The sequence below is a fragment of the Simochromis diagramma genome, unplaced genomic scaffold, assembly GCF_900408965.1.
Source record: "Simochromis diagramma unplaced genomic scaffold, fSimDia1.1 OVJJ01000344.1, whole genome shotgun sequence".
Taxonomy (NCBI): Eukaryota; Metazoa; Chordata; class Actinopteri; order Cichliformes; family Cichlidae; genus Simochromis; species Simochromis diagramma.
Window position 1 is genome coordinate 5,226,277 of NW_024387375.1, and position 22,920 is coordinate 5,249,196.

General features: G+C 40.8%; 1 protein-coding gene across 3 annotated transcripts in view; it reads left to right on the plus strand.

The window, feature by feature from the left end:
• LOC120719837 (syntaxin-1A-like) overlaps positions 1-22,920 on the plus strand; it is a 73,754-nt gene that overhangs the window by 13,372 nt on the left and 37,462 nt on the right. For all 3 annotated transcript variants that reach the window (XR_005692754.1, XM_040009360.1, XM_040009359.1), the window contains exons 2-3: positions 9,315-9,392; positions 17,179-17,278. Coding sequence is in view for 2 of the 3 variants with exons in the window: in XM_040009360.1 (XP_039865294.1) it covers positions 9,315-9,392; positions 17,179-17,278 (178 nt within the window). In the remaining variant the exon portion in view is untranslated. The remainder of the gene's footprint in view (positions 1-9,314; positions 9,393-17,178; positions 17,279-22,920) is intronic.

The window sequence follows — 22,920 nt, forward strand, 5'->3', positions numbered from 1 at the left end:
TGAGTATTTTGTCCACATCATCCTCTTCATGCACGTTGTCTTACTCCAAGCTGTATAGGCTCGAAAGCCTACTACCAGTTAAGCATATTAGGTGATGTGCATCTCTGTAATGAGAAGGGGTGTGGTCTAATGACATCAACACCCTATATCAGGTGTGCATAATTATTAGGCAACGTCCTTTCCTTTGGCAAAATGGGTCAAAAGAAGGACTTGACATGCTCAGAAAAGTCAAAAATAGTGAGATATCTTGCAGAGGGATGCAGCAGTCTCAACATTGCAAAGCTTCTGAAGCGTGATCATCGAACAATCAAGCGTTTCATTCAAAATAGTCAACAGGGTCGCAAGAAGCGTGTGGAAAAACCAAGGCGCAAAATAACTGCCCATGAACTGAGAAAAGTCAAGCGTGCAGCTGCCAAGATGCCACTTGCCACCAGTTTGGCCATATTTCAGAGCTGCAACATCACTGGAGTGCCCAAAAGCACAAGGTGTGCAATACTCAGAGACATGGCCAAGGTAAGAAAGGCTGAAAGACGACCACCACTGAACAAGACACACAAGCTGAAACGTCAAGACTGGGCCAAGAAATATCTCAAGACTGGTTTTTCTAAGGTTTTATGGACTGATGAAATGAGAGTGAGTCTTGATGGGCAAGATGGATGGGCCCGTGGCTGGATTGGTAAAGGGCAGAGAGCTCCAGTCCGACTCAGACGCCAGCAAGGTGGAGGTGGAGTACTGGTTTGGGCTGGTATCATCAAAGATGAGCTTGTGGGGCCTTTTCGGGTTGAGGATGGAGTCAAGCTCAACTCCCAGTCCTACTGCCAGTTTCTGGAAGACACCTTCTTCAAGCAGTGGTACAGGAAGAAGTCTGCATCCTTCAAGAAAAACATGATTTTCATGCAGGACAATGCTCCATCACACGCGTCCAAGTACTCCACAGCGTGGCTGGCAAGAAAGGGTATAAAAGAAGAAAAACTAATGACATGGCCACCTTGTTCACCTGATCTGAACCCCATTGAGAACCTGTGGTCCATCATCAAATGTGAGATTTACAAGGAGGGAAAACAGTACACCTCTCTGAACAGTGTCTGGGAGGCTGTGGTTGCTGCTGCACGCAATGTTGATGGTGAACAGATCAAAACACTGACAGAATCCATGGATGGCAGGCTTTTGAGTGTCCTTGCAAAGAAAGGTGGCTATATTGGTCGCTGATTTGTTTTTGTTTTGTTTTTGAATGTCAGAAATGTATATTTGTGAATGTGGAGATGTTATATTGGTTTCACTGGTAAAAATAAATAATTGAAATGGGTATATATTTGTTTTTTGTTAAGTTGCCTAATAATTATGCACAGTAATAGTCACCTGCACACACAGATATCCCCCTAAAATAGCTAACTAAAAACTAAAAACTACTTCCAAAAACATTCAGCTTTGATATTAATGAGTTTTTTGGGTTCATTGAGAACATGGTTGTTGTTCAATAATAAAATTATTCCTCAAAAATACAACTTGCCTAATAATTCTGCACTCCCTGTATGTTTAAGTTGAGCTCTTTCTGTAAATTAATTCTGTGTTCAAGCTGCACTCTTGTTTGCTTAAAGATTGTGGTTTGGGTTAAACATGCTCCCCTTTGCAACATGAACCCTGCAGTTTATTTAAAGTGGGTCCTAACAAATCATCCACATGTGTCAAGTTGGAGTGAGACCAGTCTCTCTGTTGCTGTAGCTGGCACAATACCTTTTTTCATATCTCTGTGATGCCAGCGGCTTCTGATGGCAGCATTTGACACCCTGGAAGGAGGAACAGCCTGTCATTGTCTTTTTCTTTTTTTCCTTGGTGAGTTCCTTCTTTCGATTTGTGCCATTTCAGTAAATTGGCTGTGGTTTGATTGCAGAGTGTTGTTGAGTGTTGAAAATATAGACAGGTGGTGTATTGAGCTCAGATGATTGATAAGAAAGAGAACAGTAGATGTTCTTCTGTGTGATTGCTTACACAATATTTTATGTTTTTACTCAAGGCCAAAACTGTAAAGCACCTTTTTAGATTCATATCTTAGATCAACGCAGTATTGAGCTGTATTTTTTTTTTTTTTTTTTTTTTAAAGCAAGTTACCAGCAGGAGTCAATGGACAAACCAGTGCATACGAAGAAATGAACCACATTGCTTTTTCCAGCTGACTGCATCTGCTGAAATTCACACTTGCCATTAGTGTATGTGCCCTTAAAGATGGAGACTTGTTGATTTTCTCTGCTCCTGGTTCTATATGAGAGAAGAGGGAACAGTAATGTGAAAAGACCTGAATTAATTTTACAGTTGGCTGGTCTTCTGGTTCAGTCTATCACTTCCTGTGTCCTCTCATCACCCATACTGCTCCATGGTTGTGTAACCTGTCTCGATAGCCCTACGCTGTGCCCTTCTCGTTCATCAGTCGGTCACGCAGTTAGCCAATCAGTGGATCAATCGATCAGTGAGGTTTGTGAAATTGTGGTTTCGATGTGTCAGCACCATCTCTGTACCATCAGTGCTATGCCACAGATGGCTGTCCCTTCCCAAGCCTGGTTCTGCTGGAAGTTTATTCTTGTTAAAAGGGAGTTTTTCCTTCCCACTATCTCCAGGTGCTTGCTCATAGAGATTCATCTTATTATTGGGGTTTTCATGGTATTCACTGCATTACGTTTATGTCTACTTGGTACAAGAATTTGTATCTTATATGGATTGACTTGTGTGCGGTCCTGCAAAAATCCAGCAGCTCACCTGCAATGTGTAGGTTAAATGCTGATTGTTTGAACATTTGGTGTAGCAGTAGCCAGGAATCGCAGCACGCAGAGCGCAGTGTAGTCAGTCACTGCAGCATTCTTTTATTTATTTATTTTCAAGGCAACAACTTGATGACTGCTTAATTATTCACTGATCAGCCACAACGTTAAAACTCACAGGTGACGGTAAAGCCGTTCGATTTTAGAACAAATGATAATCACAGTTATTTAGGTTAATTAGCACGAATAGTCATTAACTTAAAAAAAATGCCCTGCAGTGACTGAGTTTAATAAGATGTCACTTTACAGCAGATTTCCTCAAACTTTTAACATAATTAAACTGAAATAAAGATAAAGAAAATAAAAAAAGAGGTTGCGAGAGGCACAGGATACAGAGTTGGGCCCTGATTAGGGGGTTGCTTTTGATCAAAAAGCCTGTAGTCCAAGGGTAACTGCCAGTTCCTGGTAGCCTGCTTTCACCACGGGACATCTGCTGGTTCAGTCGGGGACAAAGAGAGGCCCAGGTGGCAGTGGATTTGCAGGTTTTAAAGGCATGCATGGCAGCCGCAGGCGAGTGGCTGAGTCTGAATTTATAACGCACAATAAAAGGAAAAAAAAAGAAGATCTTTGTAGCAAAAATAGAAGCAAAAAAGCAACAGTTTATCCTAATTTATTTCTGTTTTCACAATATAGTTGTGAGTTGAATAATTGAAATTTATATTTAATTAATCGCCTAGCCCCAGGTGAAGTGGTTAACATCTGTTATCTGGTAACAAGGCAGTGGTCTGAATGGAAAACTTTGTTACTTGGTCACATAGGGTGACATAAATACCCTCTACTGCGAACTCTTCATGGCAACGGCGGTATCCTGCAGCATGACATTTTGCCCTGTCACACTGCAATACTCATCAGCGACGTCTTCAGGAGTACAACAAAGAGCCCAAGGTGTTGATGTGGCCTCCAAATTCCCCTAGATCCCGACTTAATCAAGCAGGCATTTGCGCATGCCTGCAACCAATAGAACCCAAAGAATCTGCTTCTCGTGTCCTGGTGCCAGACTTTGCAGGAGACCCCAAAAATGCCATGTTAATCCCCTGACCAGTCACAGCTGTTTACTGCGGGATAAGAGGAGTGTTCACAATAGTAGGCAGGTGAAGTGGTTTTAATGTTGTGGCAGATCAGTGCATGCACAGCCTCTAAATATAGTTTTTACTCGTACTCTCCTGCAGTGGTTGTTCTGGTGACAGATAAATGTAATTAAACCTGTGCCCTTCATAACAAAGTAATTTTGGGTATGATTTTCTGCTTTAAGCGAAAGTGGAAAAATAACATTTCACTTGCTAGACCTTCCTGAATGCATATAAGCAGAGCGCAGATCTGCATATAAGCGTAGCGCGTTGAATGTCTCGAGGGCTTGAATGAGTACAGGCCATAGCGGTTTAAGTGGAGCTAGTTATATTCAGTGTTTATCTCCGTGACCAGTTGGAGCATTAAGCCTCAGAACAGGGGTTTATATTCAAATAATGTGCAAAATCAAGATGGCTGCAAAAAACCAGTGTGAGTTGATCGTGTAGCAGATTTGGCATCTTATTTGTTGCTTCTTAGTCAGACCACCTATATTACTTAAAAAACAAAGCAAACAAAACAAAAGCAACAAAGGTAATGCTAAAATTATTCACTTTTTTTTTTTTTTTTAATAGACTGAAATGACCAAACACAATCTGAAACTCTAAAAAAAAAAAAAAATTTAATGAATGAAAAATACAAAATTAGTTTCCAGTTCACTTGGACCTGGAAGGACATGTGCCCATTTAGTTCCCTTGTAGTGAAGTGAGGGGTGAAGGACTTTAATACAGAGTCTTGTGTTCACTCTCTGACAAAATTTATGGCGCTTGAGCACATGCAAAACTCGCTGTAAGACTGCAGTTTGAAAGTCGTGGTTCTCTTCCTCCTTTGCCTCCTTTACTAGCAGATTCGAAATATCCTGTGAGCAGCAGGGCTTTGCAAACTGAGCGCAAATCTGCTACTATATCGTTCAGATTCTGCTGTTTCTAGCTTGGTGTTTGTCTACTGTAGGAAAATGAATAAATAATCAAAGGTTTGCGTGTCACTGAGTGAGCGCACATCTATAATGAATGCTACCTAGCTGTATTGGGATAATAAATCTGGTTATACGCTCAGTGTTCCTCTGTGCAGCTGACACAGATTTTTATGAGTCATTTCTAATGGGACTGCAGGAAGCTGCTTGATTTGGCTGCGATACAAAGATGCAGGAAACGGGTCTGCTTTAATATGGTAACACAAAAGGACAATAAAGTACTGCTCACATGGGTGTCTACTTGAACTGTCTCTCACTGGTCTTACTCATCTTATTTTCATATAAAACACTACACAGAGTCTGAGAGCGTACAGGCTTGCAAGCATATTTTATTCCCCCCCCCCCCCCCCACATACACACCCCCTTTATTTAATCCGATTTCTTGTACATCAACACACTATTGCCTGCATGGCTTTTTGTTGCACATGTTAATGCACTTTAACAGCTTTCTGTAATTGTTTTGTTCCCCTGTTCTCCCTCTTTTTTTTTTTTTTTTTTTTTTTTCCTTTAATACCTTGGTGATAGGAACCGTGATTCTTGCAGCCTGCTCACTATGCCTGCTTTATCTCTCCCTCCCTCACACTTGGACTACATTTCCTCCTCCTCCTGTGTCTGTGCAGGCACTTTTGTCTTCATAGAGCGATATCTTGCTGGCATGGTGCCCGCATCAACTCTCTAATCTAATAAACACCATAATCAGGCCACTACTTGACTACACCACAGTTGGGGAGTTTCACCCGAGTGTGAGCCCCAGAGGCAGCAAGCATTCAAAGGTTCTGGTATGATGGGGGACCAGCTTGTATATAAAGCTCATTCTCTCTGTGTGTTTACCCTCTGCTGTATATTGCCAGTGTGCTAGCTACAGTGTGTATGCATGTTTGTGTGTCTTGCTCAGAGCATCTGTTGTGTGGATAGTCAAGTCTGTAGGCTCAGTGAAGAGCTCGGCACTAAAGGCCTCTCCCAGCCTCTTTGTGGCTCAGCAGGAGCTTCAGATCTGGTGGGAGGAGGACGTTTGAGGTGCGCTACTCGGTCTTCTCTCCTCCTGACCACACAAAGTAAAACCAGACCAAAGCCCTCCTCTCTCTGTGGGAGATACAGCATCTCTCTGTGGAGGCTGAACACAGTACTGGTGCTCTGAGCCTATTCTGATTCCCTGCTTATTCTCCTCCTCTGCCTCCTGCTGCTGCTGCCGCCTCTACTCTGGCTGCTTCTGAAAGTCTGCAACTCCGTGAATGCACATCAGCGCCATACCAACACATTAAAGATTAGGTCTCAAAATGGACTTTTAGGACCTTTATTCTTATTATTCTAGTTTGTTAGCAATTTACTGTACCTGTAGTGAATATATATATACATACATACATACATACATACATACATACATACATACATACATACATACATACATACTCTGTGTATACTTGGATTAGTTTGAGTAGGTCTAGATATTAGTGGGATTACAGCATCTCTGTACTCCTCTCGCTTAGATCTGTGGCATTTGTCTTGCTAAAGTCTGTCTTCACAAGCATTTTCTCAGGAACTGTTTCCTTTTCTTCAGTTGTTCTCGTCTGGTTTCCTTATGTCTCCTCCCCATCTCCTGCTGTGTCAGCATATCACATTTTAACCCTCTTCAAAGAGAAATGGCATCAAAGAAGACATTTAATACAGTTATTTATTTATTTTTTTTACAGGCGCAAACTTTCTCAATTTTTATCTTTCAGTGTCTGCATGGTAGAACTTAACAAAGAAGCGGTATGATTTGATTTAAGTCATATTAGATTCGTTGAGTCATTTTATCACATTTTTCAGTTGTAATCTACAAAAAATCTCCTACGCAGACTTTAATTTCTGACGTTCTGACACTTTAATACTTTTCGCTGAATAAAAAGAGTCAGAAGCAATTTTTCATACTTTAGAATGACTTTAAAAAGATGAATCTCAGTATTTAAATAACTTGCAGTGCCACCATACATTGGCAACTATATTCACTGACCACTTTATTAGGTACACTTCTTAAGCTGCTCATTAACACTTCAATCAGCCAATCACATGGCAGCAACTCAGTGGATCTGGCATGAAGGTCAAAGCGAGCATCAGAATGGAGAAGAAAGGTGATTTGAACAACTTTGAATGTTGCATGGATGCTAGTGCAAGATCGGCCAGATAGGAAGGCAATGGTAACGCAAAAATTACAAATAAATACATCCAAGTATGCAGAAGAGCATCTCTGAATGCACAATATGTTGAACCTTGAAGCAGATGGGCTACAGCAGCAGAAGACCACACTGGCTGCAACTCTTGTCAGCTAAGAGCAGGAAACCGAGGCTACGGTTTGCACCTGTTCACCAAAATAGGACAATGGAAGATTTGAAAAATGTTACCTGTTCCGATGAGTCTCGATTTCTCCTGCAGCGTGCAGGTGGTAGGATCAGAATCCACCCTGCCCTGTGTCAACAAACCAGGCTGCTGAGGCATGCATGGCAGTCGCAGCTGAGTAATTGTGTGGGGGTATTTTCCTGGCACACTGTGGAGCTCTTATCGCCAACTGAAAATCATTTAAACATCGCAGCCTACCCGACTATTGTTGCTGACCATGCCCATCCCTTTCTGACCACAGTTTGCCATGTCACAAAGGTTAAATCATCTCAAACTTGTTTTCTGAACATGACAATGAGTTCACTGTACTCGGCCAACAAATCTGCAGATACTGTGTGATGGTGTTATGTCAATGTGGACAAAAATCTCTGAGGAATATTTACAGCAACTTGTTGAATCTATGAAATAGTGAATTAAGGCAGCTCTGAAGACAAAATGGGTTCAAGCCAACACTGACAAGGAGTAAAGTGGCTGGAGAATATAAATGTATTTATGAATGTTTGGTAATATCAGCTGTACAAACTTATGTCAGTAATGCATGATGTATATGTGCATCCTGCTGATCCATTGTTAAGCAGTTAACAAGGGATAAGTAGCTCATTTCTTTTACTGGAAATTGATCACTTGATGCAAAAGTTTCCTGTGCTTCCTGCCTCCTGATGCATGTAATGCCTGCACATTTGTTTCCCTGTCTGGTTGAACCTGGCTGGCTGCCCATACACATGGAGAGCATAAATAATATCTGGATATGATTCATTGAAGTTTTTAAATATTTACTGGTTAATTTAATGGTTTAAAGAGTTTTTAAAGTTTTAGGGACTCTTAATCTTATTCTTATTTTGGTAACAGTTTTATTTTGAGGTTTGAGAGGAAATGAAGTCATCATTTTGACAGACACTGGGAAGCATCATTTGCATAATTCAGGACTCTTACTGCTGTTTGGAAATTCTGGGATAAGAGTAAGGAGTCATTTCAGGCAAAAGAAGATGAAAACTGCACTCTGTCCTCACAGCCTTGATAAGCAAATGGATCTCATAGGCCACTAATGGGGAACCAAATTAGTTTGACAGTGGCTGTGATGAATGAGATGAGGCCACATGAGATCCCACTAATGCAGTATAATGGCTGATGTGTGATTAGAAGCATGCATTTCAGAATGAATCATATGCCAGACTGCGAAAAGTTTGCAGAGTTTTGAACTTTTTATTTTTATGTTTTTGCGTCCAAGCTTTAATTTATTCACTGAGAATGTTCAGGCCTTAGTGACGTGAATGTACCTCAGTAACAGCAGAAAATAACCGGAATTACTAGAAGAGTCGGACATTTTGAGAATTTGAGTTTGAACAGGTTCCAGTCTTGTGATTTATTTATTTTTTTCTTTTTCTTTGAGTAACCCTGTTGTTTGTTTTTTCCACAGTAAGCTTTTAGTTTGCTATTTAGGGTTTATTTTTCTACATTTTATTAAGTCACATGTAAATTTGGAGAACTGCTAAGGGGATTTTATTACCATTTAGACGAAGTCACAACAGCTGGTTTCCCCCGATTAAAGTCTAACCTGTTGCATGATTTAGTGTGTTAACTACAGAGAAATAGGAGTGGTATCAAAATATTAATCTGCTCCTTTAAGCTGAAATGGTTACATGTATCTGTGCATGAGTGAAGGTGGAGGGGTGCAGAAGTCAAGGTTTTCTCTGCTCGTAGGTTCTAATTCAATAATGACTTGCTAATCACTCGACCTGTGGTTCTAATTAAAAGTGTCATTAAGTGCTCCTTGATTCTAATCAGGTGATGTTTGGAGAGGTTTGGGAGGAGGGAGGGGGGGGGGTGTTCTCACTGTTCCATTTAACCTTGAATTATGTAAAAACAACCTAACATGGTCCAATTCAGTCATCATCAGTGTTGTTCTTGATAGAAATTATGTTTACATGTGTTTTAGTGTTTTTTTTTTTTTTTTAATGCTATTAACCATGTTTATTGCTTTATTATTTAACTGGTTCATGTAATGTAAGTAATTCAATTGTATTAAGGTTATGTATTAATATATATGTGTATAATTTTTTTTATTTCGTGTATGTGTGTGTGTCCAGGGGAAGGAGACGACTGAGGAGGAAGATGAAGTCGCTGTTGGGATGGAGAAAGGCTTTATGGACGAATTCTTTGAACAGGTTTGTTTCTCTCCCAATCCTGATCCTTCCTTCTCCTTTTTTTGCTGTCAATCACTTTTTCTCCATTTACACATTATCAGGCTCATTGAAGGCTAATAACTTGTCAGTCCAGGTAATTTGCTACTCTACAACATGCCCGGGTGTTTTTCCTCTGCTGATATTGAATCTAATCGTGCTGGGTTTTTTTTGGAGCGCTGTAATCAATCTCATGCCGCTTGTCTTCTCTGGGGTGCGTTTTTATGATTTATAACTGTTGATGTTGTTGCTGGTGTGGCATAAATTGTTCTGCATTTTATTTCATTTGAAAAAGCCTTTATTGATTCAACATATCACACCAGTGCTCTACTCGCCCAACTCTGAATAACATTGATATTTTTCATGTATTTCTCTCAGTCTTTCCTCGTGGCACGACAGATGCTGAGCTTGTGTGTCAGCGGGGGATCGTTATTTGATCCCCGGCTACATTTGTAAGTTTGCTCACTTACCAAGCAATGAATAGTGCCGTAACAGCCCCTGAGACACAATATCAACCAAAATTAAAACTTTAAAAAGCGAAAACGCGTTCCATAAAAGTTATAAATGGATTTGCATGTCACGGAGTGAAATAAGTAGTTGATACCCAAGCAGATCTTGTTGGAGAAACCCTTATTAGCCGGCACAGCGGTAAGACATTTCTTGTAGTCTGTCACCAGGTTCATACACATCTCAAGAGGGATTCTGGCCCACTCCTCTTTAAAGAAACTCTCTCAGTCCTTTAGGTTTATTGCCAACCACTGCAGTGACAGCTTCGTACCCCTCGATAGATTTTCTGTAGGATTCAGCTCTGGAGACTGGCTAGGCCCTTCCATGACCTTAATGTGCTTCTTTATAAGTCACTCCTTACTGTCATGCTGGGAGATCCATCGATGACTTCAACATGAGTGTTCTGATTGAGGAGAGGAGGGTCTCATACAAGATTTTATGGTGCATGGCCCTGTCCATTGGTCCCTCCTGTACTTTCCTGTACCCTTAGCACATAAACAGCCCTAAAGCATAATGTTTCCATCGCCGTGCTTGACTGTGGGGTTGGTGTCCTGTGGGTCAGCTGTCTCTTCCTCCAAACACTGTGGGTCAAGTTGATTCCAAAGAGCTCGATTTTGGTTTCATCTGACCATAGCACTTTCTCCCAGGCCTTCTCTGAGTCATTTAGATGTTTACTGACAAACTTCAGACGTCCTGTACATGTGCCTTCTTGAGCAGTGGGACCTTGGGGACACTGTGCTGTTCTTGGTGACTGGAAACCCAATTGTCTTCATTATGCAGTTTTTGGCTGATCCACCGCTTTTCTCACGATCATCCTCCTGTTATCTTTCCCCTGATGTCCTTTGACAGCTCTTTGATCGTGTCCAGGGTGGTAGAGAGGTTGGAATGCAAGAAACTGATTCTGTGGACAGACGCGCTTTATGCAGATAAGAAGTTGAGATCAGGAGTCTCTCAACAATACTGATTGTAGTCTTTAGATTATCGTCAATATTCTGTCTTTCTTCATTAAAATAAAATTACCATAGAAATTAGACTGTTCACTTCTTTGCACGTTTGCAAACTTACAAGTTCATCAGAGAATAAAATAATAATTTTCCACACCGTAAATTTCTTTTCACATACATTTGGGAGCGTGTTCCCAGTGCGTGCCATGCACGTTTGCTGAGAGTACAAGCTGAACATCATTATAGGTCTCAGAGGGAGGGCCTCGTTTCAGCATGGCAGCAGTTGACATCTCCGCCCCAGAGAGAGGGAGACCCACTGGGAATCATCATTCATATGGTGCCAGGCCTTTTTTTTACCCGGTGACGGCGTTCACTGTGAGAACAGTAGTGTAATTTTTTTTATTACTTGTGTTGTTGGCAGTTATATTTCTTGTATTATATGCGCCACTACTTTCATTTTCTAAAACACCTGGGATTAGCCTTTGAAGTATTTAAATCACCATTGCAAATGCTGCTACAAAGGTGGGTCGGGCGAGGTTGAATGGCATTTAGCAGCATTTTTGAGTTACGAAAAAGGTCTGGCAACCAGCACTTTGATACGTGAGCTTTCAAAGCGCCGTGAGACAACAAACACATCGCCAAAAAGCCGCAATCATCAGTGACTGAGCTGAAAGGAGATCAATCAAAATGTCTGTATAGATATTTAATATTTCAGCACAGACAAGCGTCAAAAAGGAGAAGAAGCAGCCTTCTTTACCGACGTGTGATGGAAATATTGTTTTTATCATCACAATATTGTTGTTAAGTCATCAAAAGCACTAATTCATGCAACTGGGCAGCATATAGATGTGAGTTGATTAAATGTGCTCAGTGACTGCCTGCGATTGTTTAACACACTCCACCTCTCCACCCACTTCCAGCATTAGCTTTTAGATTTCTCCATCAACCATAACTTCATGTAAATTTAAATGTGGTGACGTGCACACCCTGCCAGATGTTTTGGAGAAACTCGGCAGCAGAGGCAATCAAAAAGCACCATACAGTATGTAAATATTGATAATAAATGAGTAATTAGTCTGTGAATACCTCTTCTGACTGTGTGCGTATCCTCGGAAAATCTTTTCTTGCTTGGAGTCATCTGATCACAGGTCAATCAAACGGGCCACCTCAGCTGCTTCTGTCCACAGTCTTATTATTTTATTCATGAGCCAAAGAATGTGCAAGAGGCGAAATGCAGATTAACCAGAAAATCGAGAGCTTGTCTACTACAGTGGTCTCTCAAATGGAGCAAAGTGTTGGTGCGCACAGAGCGGGGAAGTTATGCTTGTAGTAGTTGGCTCGGCTCGGCATCGGCTGCTTCATTCATTCTTCACCATTAGTGGCTCATTCATGTGCTTCGCGGCTATCAGATGACTACTAATGTGCTATCTTGTTACTGCAGCAGGTCCCTCAGGTGCTTTAACCACTTAAAGTTTTTAGTTTTTTCTTTTTTTAAATTCAAGGTTGATCGGACTCTGGGAGCAAGAGAACCCACACAGGCACTGCACGGAAACCAGGAAAAGGACTAAGGATAAACTGGAACCAGTGACCACCAGAATGAATGGTCTCTGGTGGCTCTGCCATGCTAATCTTTTCTGGCATGCACTTTTCTACCAGGGAATGATTACTTTAAATCATTCAGGATTTTGGAGGCAATTACCTTCATGCTGCGATGAAACATTCACGTCCCAATCGAGATGACGATGTCCCCATCAACAGGGCAAGAAGGGACACTCAATAATTTGACTGTGAAAATGTTGTTAATCATGTCTTCAAAACATTGAAGATTTTGGACTGACATGTCCAAGTGTTTGTACCCCTCTCCTCAAAGCAAAAAAGGAGGAAATGATTTTGGAAGAATGTCGTTCAGTCCCAGAATCAATGCTTAGTCACTGTGCAGACTCATGCTCAAAACGTATGCTCTCTTTTTTTCCCTTGTTTTTCTGAGTCTGAGCTGTGGCCACCTTTTAAAACATTCCCTGTTATTAAGATCACAGGTGGCTAAGGTGGCAGTGGCAATATTTGTTGCACATACTAGTATACGGTGGAGGGGGAGGAGGGGGGGGACGACACAATAGAAGAGCACCATCTAAAACAGGAAGAGAATCATCAATCGGCTTGTGACTCAGCAACCTGGCACATCTGGTACAGCCGTCCATTTTGTTTAAAAGCTTATCTAATGCTCCGATGTTGCCTATCCAGGGTGTCATGGCACGGGAGGCTGGGCACTAGCGAAGCAGGTAGATGGCCCATCACAGTAAGAGCTTTTCTGTTCAGTTCAGAATCACCAGTTTTTGTTTTTTGTTGTTGTTGATTTTTTTTTTTTGTGGAAAGCGAAGCACTGGACAAAGCCCACACAGGCCCAGGGAGATCATGGATTTGAACCAACAACCTTCATTGTGTAAAATGACAGTGCTAAGCAGTGCACCAATGTGCCGCCCCGTTGAATGCAAAATATGAAACAATTTTGGTATCTCTCAGCTACGCCTGCACGTCAGCAACCAGAACAACGCATTTTTATATTTAAAAAAAAAGTGCAGAGAGTTTTCTATTCTTTCTTTCTTCAGCTGCGAAGTCTAAAACTCCTGAATCTGAGGTTTGACAGTCAGTACAGAGGTAATCCAGGGTATAGCTTCAAAAAGTCTGTAATTATGGGATGTTTTAGCTCCGGAGGATCGCTGCAGGCTGCAGCCATTTCTCTCACATTTGTCTCATTTATGTTCTTCTGCTGCTTCCCGCTTCTGACGGACTGTCTGTATCCCTGATATAGAAACACAGCCCTCTTTATCTGTCTGTAATTTTCAGTCTGTCTCAAGTGAAGAAATGAAGGAGGCAGAGTTTGACTGAAACATGTAGACAGAGGGATCCACAGAGAGCGGTTTGACACTGAGCTAAAAGCTTCAGGGAGTGTGAGAGTGGCAGAGTCGTTAGGAGAAGTTAGACAGCAAGACCAGAGAGGAAGAACGGGTATCAATATGTGACAGAGAGATGTAGATGGAGAGGGAAGCAGAAGAAGAGCAGGCGCGGTCAGGCTTCCACCCCGACTGGGTGTGTTAATTAAGCTTTCGCTAGTGATCTGCAGGGATAACGGACAGTGGAAATACCACTGTGACCTTGAGTCGCACTGTAAACACTGTGTGTGCATATTGATTTTATGTTGTGGAATTTTTGTAAAGATGAATGTAGCCACCTATGGTCATGCTTAGTATCTATCTGTGTGCATGCCTGTTTATGTGGAGATTAATGCACATAATACCTATAGGGGTAAGAGTTAAGGCTGCATTTGTCAAACCAACAGTCAGTTTTAGCAGCACATGGCTGAATATCTTCCTGATGCTGTCTAAACTATGCGATTATGTAACAGTCACTGAAACTGCCCACCCCACATGTCACACAATGAAAATTGTAACTAAAAGAATTGCTTATATTTCCCTAATCTTTATTAGTGCTGTTGAAATAGTGGATACACAGAGAAGTTCTAATTGGTTTAATTAGAAAATTAATTTAGGATCTGCTTCATGTGATGTGGCTCGTCTTTGAAGCTCATTAGCCCGGACATGCGTTCACAATAAAGTGATTAAAAAGCTCTATTTTTTACATTTAAGTAGCGTTTTTACTTTGTTGATTATGAAAATCAGCAGTGCAGTTTTTCTCTGCAAGCTTTTTCTTTTATAAATGTTTACAGTACTGTGCAAAAGTCTTGAGCCACTCCTTTCTTTATATTTTGCTTCCGAGGAGATGGGTTTGCCTTGAAGAATAGTTTTCAGGCTTTCTGAAGTTTTTCAAGGTCTTTCTTTAGACATCATCTGCTCCTCACTTATTTTCAGTCAAGTCCTTGTATCTGATCATCTTCATAGGAATATTTTTTTTTTTTCTTTTTTTGGTTGTATGCCAAACCACAACGGAAGTCTCAAGGTATGAAGCAGTGTTGTGTATAAAAATAACTTGGGAAAGAGCCAATTTTAAATGATATCTTTATTCTCTTTGTTACTAGCAGCCTGTACAATAATGCATCACTTGTTCTCATTTGTTTAGTTGAATCTATGAAAAATACAAAAGACAAAAGTTTGACAGTGTTTTTTTTTTTTTTTTTTTTCCCCAGTAAATTTCAGAAATACTTTATTAATAAAGTATTATATCCAAAAGAGCAGTTACTGAAAACTTCTTTTCCACATTGTGTGGCTTTTAAAAAACTGAGGTCTATATGTATCCAGGAGGTCATGAGAGAAATGCAACAGTGAGCGCTTACAGCCATCTGCAAAACATGGTGGAGGCTCCGTCCTGGTGGTGTCAAGATGAACTTTGGAATGACTTTTAGGAAGGTGAAGAGCTACTTGATTACAAGTAAGCTCTTATGTAACACAACTCAAGTTTAGCTGAATTGTACAGCTGTTTTTGCTTTATGTTCTGTGTTTCCATATATGTTTGCATGCTTCTCCTATTTCTCATTCTCCTAAAGAAACATAGAGATGTGATGGGTGGCTCAAGACTTGCACAGTATGTGAATCATTAGACTCCTGCTATAAAGTAATCATTTCTTTCTCATGTATAGCACACAAATGTATTCACAACAGCAAGTGTGTGAATACATTTGTAAGCAATATGTTGAGGCTTTAATCTGCTTTGGCGTTGTCTGAGTATCAGATCGTTTAGATGGATGCAAACACTACTCTAAGACGCAACTAAATCTAAATTGTGATGCTGTAGAAAGTTTAATTTGAAGATCTAAAGATGTGTAGTAGATGAGGCTGATATTTGAAATTATGAACAATTTTGAAAAATTTTTTTTAAATATGGATAATTCTAAGAAAATAAGTGCCTAACAGTGAGCTAAAAAAGAAAAGGCAGAGAAAAGATCCTCATCTTCAGCTATTTGTCAAAAAATGTCTTACTTTTCTTACATTGTGCAACAGAGCCCATTTATGCTTCACCTGATGATGCAAGAATGAAGTGAGCCAAAGCAAGAAAGACTCGCTGTGGCCTCGAGGCTCCTAATCATTCTCCTTACCAGATAAAAATGAGACTTTTACACTAGAATAACTTAAAACTAATGAATTACTGCAATATCCAGCTGGGGTTAAGGCTGTTTAACAGGACATTTGCACAAGACACAGAATAATAACAAATGTCTTCGGTCAAAAAGTCACAAGCAGTTGCAAAACTACCCTCCAAGTACGTGTATCAGTTTGTTTTTACACATCTGTGGGCTTTTTAGCCTCGTCTGATCATGTTTTTCTCTCATACCAATAAAATTTATCTGATGCCTTATAAGAGCAGAGAGATGTGCCATGACTCACTAACGTGTGATTTCTAAACCGAGGCAGCTTAAAGTGGTTTCATCTTCTACTCTCTTTGGCGTCCTTCCTTTCTCCAGTCCTTTCTCACTCTCTTACATCTTTAACTTTTGCTCTCTTCCCCCCATGACGTTTAACTCTGCATTCACCTAAGCGACCCACCCACGGTGTCTGGTCTCTCTCCCAGTTGTCTTTCAGAGCCAATCAGAAGCCAATTAAAGAGATAACTGGCGAATAATCACCGGGGCTGAGAAGAGGAAATCTCAGGATTGTAGTAGAGCTGTGAAAACTGACAGAGGAAAAGTGGAATTAGAGTTAAAAAGCCAAGCCAGAGAGATGTGCAAGGAAATGACCGGAATGACATGGGGATAGGCTGGCCTGTAGCAGAGCAGGTGTAAAGGAGGAGAAAATGATCAGCAGTTTGATGGACTGAGATGAAAGTAGAGATTGATGAAGTCACTGACAGATGTGACCCGCTGATCTTCCAGCTGTCATCGAGAGCCAGAGACGGCACAGCTGGCTGCCAGGCAGCAGGAAGTATAGGCGAGAGGTGATGGGGTAGAATATCAGTCCTGAACCTCAGTGGATTTCAAAGGAGGAAATGAATATGATGCACTTCAAGGATCAGTTTTTGTCAGTGTGCTTAATGACTGGGTTAAAGGCATTCATTTCCATTTATTTGCTGTCGATAGCACTCGTGTATCTGTAAGATACGTAGGAGGCAGCAGCGGGTTACTGGGAAAACTTTTCCTAGCTCACTTATCAGTCTGTAGTACAAACAAGCCAGATCTTGAAATCTGTGTCAGAATTAAACAGGGTATAAATAAGAGTCGTCCAGTTTTGCATGGAGAAATGATGACTGAGGCTGGATGAACTTGGAAAAACTTTCATATTTGTGGTCTTCACAGCATCTGCCAGGTGAGTCACAGGTGCTTCCTGCTACGGAACAGATCTAAAGCACCTTTTTGTGTCTCGCTCTCTTGACAGGTGGAAGAGATCCGGGGTTTTATCGAATCGCTGGCAGAGAAAGTTGAAGAGGTGAAGAGGAAGCACAGCGCCATCCTTGCCTCACCCAACCCAGATGAGAGTAAGGCTCTTTTGTCTGTTCTGTTTTCTAGTGTTTAGCTCTTTAAAATGACATACTCAGGGTAACTCTTGCCTCAGAAATACTGTACTGTTGTTCTGATGGGACTCGACTGCCTTAGGAGTTTCCATTCAGGTGAAACTATAACTTATATTCTTTTAACCAAAGTCCTAATTTATCCAGAATTTGAATGGGTTTTTATTAATCATATCCACAGTTTTATTTCTCACTTGTTAAACTTGTTACCTACCCCCCCAAAATCATAAAATAAGAGATGCCACCACTAGAGCAAGTTTAATGATTTAAAAAAGGGGCCTACAACAAAGTAAAAGGATAAGGCCATGTGCAGTACCAACCACACTGATGTAAACTAACATTAATGGGGAAATAACCATCAAAAGAAATGGAGAATATACCAGAGCAGAGACGCACGATACGCCGGACCACAGGGCTAGGTAGAGACCGTTTGTGCAAAACCATCCTCAGATCTCAATCTAGCTTTGAAGGCTTAAAAACAACCTTAACAAATCACTTAATGTTGTGTTGGTTTTAATTTATTTTTTTACCCATCGATTTGTTGCTCCCTTATTTCCAGAAAGAGTGATTCGCCATGACTTAATTTCTTGATTCATTCAGCCGAGGTTACCACGACTGACCCCTTGTTTTCACCTATCACTGTTTAATGATAACATCAATGTTTAATACTGCAGTGATTCAGTAATGAGTCAGAGAAGCTTTTAATGGAAAGGAGAAAGAGAAGAAAGCCAAAAGTCACAGTTTGCCGTCTAATGTACGACGGCAGCCAAAAGCAGGATAATCGTCGCAGAATCCGCTGAACAAAGGGAAGAAAAATGACTGTGTCGTTTAAAAGAAATTGAGGAAATAAAGAACAATTTGTCAGAAAGAGCAAGAAAGGCTGTGTGCAGACTGGAGACTTCAGTAGAAGTCAGAGGACCTTGAAAATGTTTCAAAGCGCTCCACCAATCCGTCCTCTCTCTGCTTTGGGGGCATTTATACCCTCACGGTGAAATCTCTTACCTTCCCGTTTCTCCATTTTTCTCAGTTTTTCTGCTTTCTGTCTCCATCACTCTTTACTGCTACATTTTCCTTTTCAGCTGCTGTTAACCATATTTCATACTTCCCAGTTTCTCTGCTGTCTCTTTGCCCATTTGTGCCCCTCTTTACATTGCTTTTGTTCAGTCTGTGAGCAAAAAGACAGCAGGAACGGTGGATTGAGTATCCAGCACAATCTCTCATCACCTCTTCTTCTCTCATTTTATGTCAGGGCATTGATCTTGACCCTTGTTCACACAAGGGGGACGTTACTCATGCTAGCGACACCTCCTACTAATAATTTTCCTTTCCTCCTCACTAATTCCCTGCCTCCCCTCCCGCCTGCAAATATATCTATGTGCTTGCAGCGACAGGCATCAGATGGGCCCTTTATCTATCCTGAGCGTGCAGATGGACGCACTGAGCGGAGCAGCAATGAGGAAAGGTGTTGCATTTATGATACAAATTCTCCTGCAGGTCATTTCCTGACTGAAATGACTGTGAATGAAATCAGAGCCGTGTGTGCGCCTTTGTGATAAATGCTAAAGAACCGTACATCAATCAACGATTGATGTAAATGTCAGGGTTGTTCATTACAGGTAGGTCATTATGTTCTGTACTTTCTACCCGTTGCACTGCGACCACTGACGGCGACTGAAATAACCTGGAACGTACATTCAGGACGCTCATTCGTTTGCTGAGTAGGATTTTTATACCCGGTGTGTTTTTGTGCATATATATATTTACATATTACATATTACTGCTTTGGTTTAGCAGTAATTTCCCTACATCAGTGTTTCTTGTTACATTATCTGTTTCTGGGACCTGAGGCATGACTAAATTTAATAAGTAGTGTGATAAGTAGGATGTTGAAGACTGATCTGCTAGACGTGAGAAAAAAGAGGAAGACCACAGAGGTTCATGGATATAGTGAAGGAAGGTTGCTGTGGCAAATGTGGATGCTTTGCATAGGGTGAGATGTGGGCAGATGATCCACTGTGGCCACCCCTAAAGGGAACAGCTGATAGAAGAAGAAGGAGCACTTAATCTCTTTAAACAGGCACTGGATAAAAATTCTCCACAAAGGAAGGAAAACATTTATGAAATTCAATTTCAAAACCACCTTCTGACAACAGTTTAGTGTTGGAGCAGCTTTTTAAATTAATCTGCATTCATAAAAATGCCCGTCACATTAAACATGATGTGCTGGCGTGGATATCTGCTGGCTCAGAGTTTTGGACATTGTCCCTGGCTAAGTCTTCATATAATAGCTGGTGGGATCCCTAAATGATTAGCATCTATTATCATGGAAATATTATTAGTTATTTTAGTGCTAATCTTATGATGTGAAATGGATTTGTTTTGCTATTTCATGATCAGAAGCCACAGTCTTAGTAAAACTGAAACGTTGACCTAATGAGAAACTAATCTCAAAAAAAAGATTAAATTCATCCTGATGGGAACACAATTGTTTTATCCAATTTCACCGTTTATCCGTGCATTATAAGGTCTGCATGTGTATATGTGTGTGAGTGTGGTTGTGCGTGCCTGTGTGAAAACGTCATTTTTTTGTTTTGGCTGCTGTGGTTCTAATTGTGATTTTGACATTTCCCTGCTTCTGCTGGAGTGTGTCATCAAAAGTAATTGCACAGTGGCATTTCATTGTGAAATCTAATGCATGCAAGACCTACGCTCATTCACTGCTGTATCGAAAATGGAAAGTCTTGCTGATATTCACTGATTTTTTTTTTTTTTTCCTCCCCCGTGGTAAGATGAATCAGTTCTGCTTCTGAAGGTTCCTCCCATCAAATCAAACTTTACCTCCTTGCTGATGCATAATAGGCGAGTCTGTCCTTTTCTTTTCCTCTTCTAGCACAAGTATTTTGCTACTCATCCAAAAATCTTGACTCTTAACTTCTGTTGCTTTTCCCCCCACATAAAAACAGGTGTTTACAGAGAAACTATCCAGTGAGCGGCAGTTCTGTGTGAAAATATCTTGTTGATGTCAGAGGAGAATGGCCAGAGTGTTTCAAGCTGACAGAAAGGTAGCAGTAACTCAAATAACCACCTGTTACAACCCAGGCATGCAGGAAAACATCTCTGAATGCAGAAGATGTCGAATCTTGAGGCAGATGGGCTACAGTATCAGAAGAATACACTGGGTGCCACTAGTGACACCTAAAAACAGGAAATTGAGGCAACAATTTGCACGGGCTCATCAAAATTGGAAAAATGTTGCCTGGTCTTTTGTGTCTCAGGTTCTCCAGCAACATTCAGATGGTTGGATTAGAATTTAAACAGCATGAATCCATTGTGCCCTATGTCAACGGTTCTGGCCCTGTAGTGGTGTAAAGGTGTGGTGGATATTGTCTTTAGTACCAGTTGAGCAGTGTTTAAACTCTACTAGTGTCCGATCATTGCTGCTACCATGTCCATCACTTGGTGACCACAGTGAACCCATCATCTGATCACTGCTTCCAACAGAATAACACACCATGTCGCAAAGGTTAAACAATCTAAAATTGGTTTCTTGGACATGATAATGACTTCACTGCGCTGCACTCAGATGGCCTCCACAGTCACCAGATCCGAATCCAATAGTGCAGCTTTGGGAGAGAATCACATCATGGGTGTGCAGCCAAAAAAAAAATCTGCAGGAACTATGTGATGCTCTTATGTCAACATGGAGCAAAATCTCTGATCACTGTTTCCAGCAGCTCATTTAATCTGCTTTGAAGAATTAAGGCATTTCTGAAAGTAAAAGTAAGGGCAAGGTGTACCTAATAAAGCGGCCTAAGCATTTAAATGGGAGTAGTGGGTTGTGCGTTATATTGAAAGAGAGAGAGAGGAAAAACACTGCCATATATTTTTTTTATCCAGTCTGCTGCTACTGATGAAGTACTATATAATATGTAAGATTATTTACTTTTGTTTGTTTTAATAGAGATCTATTAATCTATTTGTGCTTCCACCATGGCTTCAAAAACATTTCACATCTCCCCAGGAGCTGCGCGCTTGGCCAGCTTCACAACCCCGAATCCCTCCTCTTCTTCCCCTTCTGCTTGCTGCAAACTTTCACTGCCCGAGATGTTTCCTCAAGAACTCCACAGGCTTAGATCCTACATTCATACGCACACACATATTGTCATGCATGTAGCCTCTTTGCGGTGTTACTTTCGCCCCTGCATTACACATTATCCCATATCTCAGTTTATCCACCCCTCTGAATGAAGCACAGAAAATTACCTCAGGGGAATTGCCGTATGCTGTTTGTGTGCTTTTTTTGTTTGTAGTTAATTATGTGTTTGTGTGGACGGTTTTCTGCAGCTGCGTAGAATAGTAGAAGTTTCACAAATGATGATGGATTCTGTAATCATCTGTGTCATAATGTGTATTAAGCCCATATGTTCTCATGAGTGCATTCCTCTAATGCAGGAAGAGAAGCTGCAAATTTAAATTTAGAAACATTATTGATTTTCCATTCGCAATTAAATGATTGCATTATTTGTTTTAGCTTGTCGCACTGGCTGTTGGGCACAGCCTCTCATTTTTTTGATCAGTGAGGCAGAATATATAACAAAAGGTCAGCGTTCATTACTTTTCCTACACAGTTGCATCCACGTCCTCCACACTCTGTTAGTCCCGGGAGAGTGTGAAATTTCTAGGATACAGTGAGGCATGCAGTTATTTTCAGTTGGGAGTATTCAGGTGTTTTTAAAGCACCTTTTTAATCCACATTAGGGTTTGTGACACTGAGACATTGGTTGTTATGGATGATAATCAGTAGCTTTCAGAGATTGTGTGTTTTCTAGTAACGCATTACCGCCCGCTGTGGAAACTGAAAGCCACCATTCATATGGTCTGCTGCTCGCTTCACTGCTGCTGAATGTTAAAGTGTGTTCACGAGCTGATAATAGATTACAGTTCATGTTTACAGAAGGTGTTTAGTTCGGCTGATGCTGAGCAGAGCTCGATTCTACTGTGCTTTGGCACATGGATGTGTTTGCTTGCTTTCCTTCTAATTTCTCGTGCCTCTTTATGCTGTGTGACAAGCTGCATGTATGCTGCTTTAGTAAAAGTATTTACCCATTTAGTTTAAACATCAATTGAATTGAAACTTGTCAAATATAAGACCAGTTTTTGCAGCTCGACATTGTTTTCCATCGTAGGCTACGTGCAGTTCATTGTTACTGTTTTCATGGCTTGGTCAAGCCATTTAAAAAAAAGGTCGTCCAAACAGCAGCATTAAATTAACTGAGTGATTTTATTTAATAATACTCAGAAAGTCAGTCAAATTGAAGGGAGATGCTTGGTCCAGGGAAAGTCCTGGCTAGTTGGAGACCCAACTAGCAGATCCTGAAACTGCCAGTCACAACCCGATCCATTAAACAAAGACTGTTACAAAAACAGTCGTAAAATTGACTTTGACATGCTGGGAAAATCCCTCACCATTTTCTTTTTAACCTTTTTATTCATTACATGTCAAGTCTGTATAGCTTTGGAGAGGATGGCCAGTGCTTACTGTTCAGCATCTTGGACATAAATGATAGATTTTATTCATGTAGCAATTAGCAGCAGTGATTCATCATAAA